The 6544-nt window shown below is 40.1% G+C and overlaps 1 protein-coding gene across 1 annotated transcript in view; it reads left to right on the top strand.

Annotated features, from left to right (window-relative positions):
* The first annotated feature begins 3669 nt into the window (after positions 1–3669).
* Positions 3670–6544, top strand: part of LOC115005783 (transcription factor COE3-like) — a 66139-nt gene continuing 63264 nt past the window's right edge. Inside the window, 2 exon segments of the mRNA XM_029427723.1 lie at positions 3670–3791; positions 5953–6109. Coding sequence (XP_029283583.1) covers positions 3670–3791; positions 5953–6109 — 279 coding nt within the window.

Raw genomic sequence — 6544 nt, 5'->3', positions numbered from 1 at the left:
CTTCTTCTTCTGCTCTTTCTTCTTCTCCTTCTTCTCCTTCTCCTTCTGCTCCTTCTCATTCTTCTCCTTCTTATTTTCCTTCTTTTTCGGCTCCTTCTTCTTCTCCTTCTTTTTCTTCTCCTCCTTCTTCTGCTCCTTCTCCTTCTTCTTCTTCTACTCCTTCTTCTTCTTCTCCTTCTTCTTCTGCTCCTTCTCTTTCTTCTTCTCCTTCTTCTTCTGCTCTTTCTCCTTCTTCTTCACCTTCTTCTTCTTCTGCTCCTTCTTCTTCTGCTCCTTCTCATTCTTCTCCTTCTTTTCCTTCTTCTGCTCCTTCTTCTCCTTCTTCTTCTTCTTCTTCTTCTCCTCCTTTTCCTTCTTCTTCTTTTCCTTTTTTTTCTTCTTTTCCTTCTTTTTTTCCTTCTTCTTCTTCTCCTTCTTCTCCTTCTGCTCCTTCTTCTCCTTCTCCTTCTTCTTATTTTCCTTCTTCTGCTCCTTCTTCTCCTTCTTCTTCTGCTCTTTCTTCTTCTCCTTCTTCTTCTTTTCCTTCTTCTTCTGCTCCTTCTTCTCCTTCTCCTTTTCCTTCTGCTCCTTCTTCTTCTCCTTCTCCTTCTTCTCCTTCTTCTTCTTTTCCTTCTTCTTTTCCTTCTCCTTCTCCTTCTTCTTCTCCTTCTTCTCCTTCTTTTCCTTCTTCTTCTGCTCCTTCTCCTTCTTCTGCTTCTTGTACTCCTTCTTCTGCTTCTTCTCCTTCTACTTCTCCTTCTTCTTCTCCTTCTTCTTCTGCTCCTTCTTCTTCTCCTTCTCCTTCTTCTGCTCCTTCTCCTTCTTCTTCGCCTTCTCATTCTTCTTCTTCTTCTTCTTCTTCTCCTTTTTCTTCTCCCTTTTCTCCTTCTTCTTCTGCTCCTTCTCCTTCTTCTTCTGCTCCTTCTCCTTCTTCTTCTCCTTCTTCTGCTTCTTTTACTCCTTCTTCTGCTTCTTCTCCTTCTAATTCTCCTTCTTCTTCTTCTGCTCCTTCTCATTCTTCTCCGTCTCCTTTTCCTTCTCCTTCTGCTCCTTCTTCTCCTTCTTCTTCTTCTTCTCCTTCTTCTGCTTCTTTTACTCCTTCTTCTCCTTCTTCTGCTTCTTCTCCTTCTCCTTCTTTTCCTTCTTCTTCTGCTCCTTCTTCTCCTTCTTCTTCTGCTCCTTCTTCTTCTCCTTCTCCTTCTTTTCCTTCTTCTGCTCCTTCTCCTTCTTCTTCTTCTCCTTCTGCTTCTTTTACTCCTTCTGCTTCTTCCCCTTCTACTCCTCCTTCTTCTTCTTCTGCTCCTTCTTCTCCTTCTTCTTCTGCTCCTTCTTCTTCTCCTTCTCCTTCTCCTTCTTCTGCTCCTTCTTCTTCTTCTTCTCCTTCTTCTTCTTCTTCTTCTCCTTCTTCTCCTTCTTCTCCTTCTTCTCCTTCTTCTTCTCCTTCTGCTCCTTCTGCTCCTTCTCCTTCTTCTTCTTCTTCTCCTTCTTCTCCTTCTTCTTCTTTTGCTCCTATACAGAATCTCATAGAGATGTTTGAAGACCACAGAAGTGAAATCAGGTAAAACATTAAACCTTCTGATGTAAATAAAAGGGTTAGGGTTGGGGCTGATGGATGGACTTTGAATGTAAATGAGATCAAAGTGCAGCTGCAGCTTTATTTAAATAAAAAGAAGAATTCATCAGTTCGGTGACGGTTTGGATGATCAAGATTTAAGTTTCTTCTTTAATATTATTATATTTATATTGTTGAAGTGTTTTAAACCCAATTTAAATTAAATTAATAACCCTAACCCTTTATACTTTGTTTTCCTGATGTTTCTGATTCATATTTTAATCCTTAACCAGAAATGACGTAAAGCAGGTTTAAAACGTTTTAAAGGAAGAAAATACATAATACATAAGTACATAAGTTTGATCATTTATATTTTAGGTCAAAAGGCCCCCCTCTCTAACATCCAGGTCGGTGATTTGTCCCAAAAGAACGAAGCCTCATTTGGAAACCAGATAGTAGAGGGTCAGGGTTAGACACTTCTCTCCTCTCTCTCTCCTCTCTCTCCTCTCTCTCCTCTCTCCTCTCTCTCTCCTCTCTCTCCTCCCTCCTCTCCTCTCTCCTCTCCTTTCTCTCCTCTCTCTCTTCCCTCCTCTCATCTCTCCTCTCCTTTCTCTCCTCTCTCCTCCCTCCTCTCCTCTCTCCTCTCCTTTCTCTCCTCTCTCTCCTCCCTCCTCTCCTCTCTCCTCTCCTTTCTCTCCTCTCTCTCCTCTCCTCTCTCTCCTCCCTCCTCTCCTCTCTCCTCTCTCTCCTCTCTCCTCTCTCCTCTCCCCTCTCTCTTCTCTCTCTCTCCTCTCTCCTCTCTCTCTCCTCTCTCTCTCCTCTCTCTCCTCTCTCTCCTCTCTCCTCTCTCCTCCTCCTCTCTCTCCTCCCTCCTCTCCTCTCTCCTCCTCTGCTCTTCGCCCCCTGAAGACAGTAGCGCTGTTACTCTGAAAACCTTGAGAGTTCTATAGTTATAGTTCTGTGACGGACATCTTGTTTCATGAAACATGCAGAGTGTGTGGATCCCTCACAAGCTTCCCACCAGCACGTACTGCACCTTTAATCTCTCTCAGTTCAGGATGAGAGGTCCCAGTAGTAAGAACCACAGAAGAAGAAGAGGCCTTATCCTCCATGTGTGTGAGCCTCAGACGGACTTTACCTCCAGCTCAGCCCGCGTCATGGGGACTCGTTGTCCGGAGAGAAAGGAGAGAGGACCCCCCCCCCCGCCCCCCGAACCAGACGCAGTATTTACAGGAAGCAACTGATGATGGAGGAAACTCTGGACAACCAGCGGGAGGTCGGACATTAAAGGTGTGTGTGTGTGTGAGAGAGAGGGTGTGTATGCGTGTGTGTGTGAGAGAGAGTGTGTGTGTGAGAGAGAGAGAGTGTGTATGCGTGTGTGTGAGAGAGGGAGGAGCACAGGGTTTCTCTCTGTGGTTGGTTGAAACGCCCCCTCCTCTCTCTCTCCTCACACACACACACACACACACACACTCTCTCTCCTCGCGCACACACACTCTCTTTCCTCACACACACTCTCTCTCCTCACACACACACACACTCTCACCTCTCCTGTCCTTATTTGGTCAGGCCCCGCCTCCAACTGTGATGTCGTCAGAGGCTAGGAGGAAGACCCGTGGGGTTTTTGGGTTTTGGCGTCCAGTCCTGTGGGGCCGCAGGGCTGAGAGTTTCTCCTCCATCAGCGCTCCTCCTCTCCGCCGCTCCGCCGCTCCTCCGCTCCTCCTCTCTTTGGGGAAAAGAAAAAAGACACTTTGCTCACGCTCGATTCTCCGTCCGGACCCGGCTCTGTTCTTCCTCTTTCTCGTCCTCTGAGGATTTTATTTTTATTTTTTTCCTCCTCCTCCTCCTTCGTCTCCTTCCCGCCGGCTTTCAATATGTCGGCCAACAATTAAAAACAAAGTCATTTTAAAAGAGAAAAATTACGTTTTTCTTCCAGTAAAAAGTTAAATGAAATCTGAGAGAGAAGAAAAGTTGTGAATAAAACTCATTGTTTTCTCGACGCCGCTGCTTCCCGTCCGTCCCGTCGCTCTGCCGGACTTTTCGTTTTTTTCCTGAAGATTTTTCTTCTTCTTGTTTTTTCCTGAAGATTTTTCTTCTTCTTGTATTTCCTGTACGTGTTCGCGGCGCGTGGCCCGGAGATGTTCGGGATCCAGGACAACCTTCCCCGCGGGGCCACGGCCAGCATGAAGGAGGAGCCGCTGGCCGTGCGCTCCTGGATGCACTCAGCCGGCGTGGTGGACGCCAACACGGCCGCTCAGAGGTAAAGTCCTACCGCTCACTGGCGCCCCTGAGGGATTCTGGGAGCTGTAGTCCCCGCGGACCCCCGGCCGCTCGGCAGGGAGATTTAGATCCGGAGGAGATGCTTTATATGTCTCGTCGCTGAGAGGAGAAAATAAATGTTTCTGATTTTTGCAAGAAGAAATAATATTTTACGGCCGAGAACACAATTAGAGTTTTATTTCAGTTTTTAAATTATATATAACTATTTCTGTTGATTTTATTAGAAAAACCTTTAATATGACATTAATGATAATATTTGTAGTTTGCCTGCAGCTCAGAGCAAAGTGCACATTTATTAAAAGAAAGATACATTTTATTATTAATGTTTCATTCTAATCACTTTTATCTGAATCATATTTCCGCGGGTTTTATTTTTCTCATCTTCTCGGAGCTGAAGGTCAAAAATAAAAAAGTGTGGACATGAAGTAAAAAGATGAATTAGCAATAAAACGATTTATTAAAGATTTAACTTCCGAATTCAAACTGAAGCTCGAAGGAAGAAAGGAATACAAATAACTTAAATATTAATAGATAATTAATAAAGTTTATAATTTAACAAAATGTTTTGTTAGTGAAGGTCAAATGTGCAGCGAGAAGAAACATCAGGTGGTAAATATCATGTAAATATATAAATGTATATCAGTGTTAATAGTAATGTTTAACACGCAGTCCTGCAGATGTTCAGTTGAAATCATTAATATTATTCATATTACAACATTATTTTAATATTTTAGAATTAAGTGTTTTCAACGCTCAGAACTGCATTAAATGCCATTTTTATAGATTTCTATAAAAGTCAAATTGTGCTTTATTGTGAAATTAATTTCAAACTTCTTTAAATAATAAAAGTAATAAAGTAGTATTTAATAATCAGACTTTATATTGACATTTTACACATTAATTGTTATTAGTAAAGGGAAGGTTTTAATGTTTAATGTTTAATAAAGAAATACTGAGATGATATCCGTGAAATATAACAAATGTTATTTTTTATTATTATAAGATGAAGATCGTCCTGAAGCGTAAAATCCAGCTGACAGTTTGTGACAGGATTATTAATTATTATAAATGTATCAGAGCTGCAGACGTTTAACATTTCAACATGCGTCTGTGAAGTTATAATTATGAATTATTAATAAATGAAGATTGTCCTGAAGCGTTAAAGTTTATTATAATGTGTTTTATTTAGAACGTATAAAATGTTTACTTTCACATGAATATTGTTGAGTATATTTATAATCAGTTTATGATTTTTAATGTAAGAATTTAGAACAATAAAGCATTTTATAACATTATGAATCTTGTCACCTGGAGAGGAACGTTTAGTTCAGACGGATTTAAAATCAAAGCTGTGCAGAAAAGATTCCTGCTTTATTAACATTATTATTATTATTATTATTATTATTATTATTATTATTATTATTATTATTATTATTATTATTATTAACAATAAAACTTTCTTCACTTCTGCACAATATTGCTTTTTATGATCCATTATTTATTTAATGTTATTATATAATTACTATTTTATGTTCTGTGTTTCTGTCGGCTCGAAGCTTCACTCACTTTCTCTTTTAGTTATAAATATGACAAAGTTGTATATTAATAAAAGAGTCGTTATTAATATATTAAATATATAACAAAGTTATATAGTTGTATATTAATGAGCGAGTTATTATAAATATAATAAATATATTAATGAGCAAGTTATTATAAATATGACAAAGCTGTATATTCATAATAACTCTCATTATATATTAATGAGTTATTATAAATATAATAAAGTTGTACATTAATGACCGAGTTATTCTAAATATAATAAAGTTGTATATTAATGAGCGAAGTTGAAAGTTAACACCTGCAGCTGCATGTCACGCTTTATGAAATCAATTTAAATTTCCACTTTATTGTCGACAATCTCTCAACATTTCGACTCCTGATGTTTGTCTTGGCGCCCGAACACTCTAAATAAATATATAAATATTCGAAATAACTGATTAAATGTTAACATTTCATTTCTGCACAGAAATTGTTGAATGTTAAGACATTCATCACTGTTTCATGAAACCCCCAAACTTTGAGGAATATTACAGAAAGCATGTAAATGCTAACATCTGTCTGTCTGCCTGTCTCTCTCTTAGCGGGGTGGGGTTAGCCCGAGCTCACTTTGAGAAGCAGCCTCCGTCCAATTTGAGGAAGTCCAACTTCTTCCACTTCGTGTTGGCGCTGTACGACCGCCAGGGTCAGCCGGTGGAGATCGAACGCACTACCTACGTCGACTTTGTGGAGAAAGACAAGGTGAGAGAGGAGGAAGGAGCTGGGACACGAACCAAACACACCTTATGGCCACAAACTAAACACTAAGAGGGAGAGGCTGATGATACAAATCAAACACTCCCATGTTACAGATTGCTTAACCCCACCCCTGCAGACTAACCCCAGTGTCACAGCAATGTTTGCACTTCTTCATGCAGCCCGGTCTCCGAAAAATGTAATTAACGTATTAAGCGTCTTTGAGTTTGAAGAAAAGCCCCATACAAATCTAATGTATTATTATTATTATTATTTTTATTATTACTAAACAACCAAAGTGCAACGCCAATAAAGTTCTGAGGGACACGTATTTTCCGTTTGATTCTAATCACAGACTGCACAAGAAGGAGGTCGTGGGGCGGGAACAAACCGATGTTCAAGTCCCGAGTAAGACCAAAAGTCATCGTTTACTTCAATTTA

Source organism: Cottoperca gobio, unplaced genomic scaffold, assembly GCF_900634415.1.
Source record: "Cottoperca gobio unplaced genomic scaffold, fCotGob3.1 fCotGob3_363arrow_ctg1, whole genome shotgun sequence".
NCBI classification, from domain to species: domain Eukaryota; kingdom Metazoa; phylum Chordata; class Actinopteri; order Perciformes; family Bovichtidae; genus Cottoperca; species Cottoperca gobio.
Note: the sequence above shows the minus strand (reverse complement) of the source record. Positions and strands in the feature narration are given on the sequence as shown.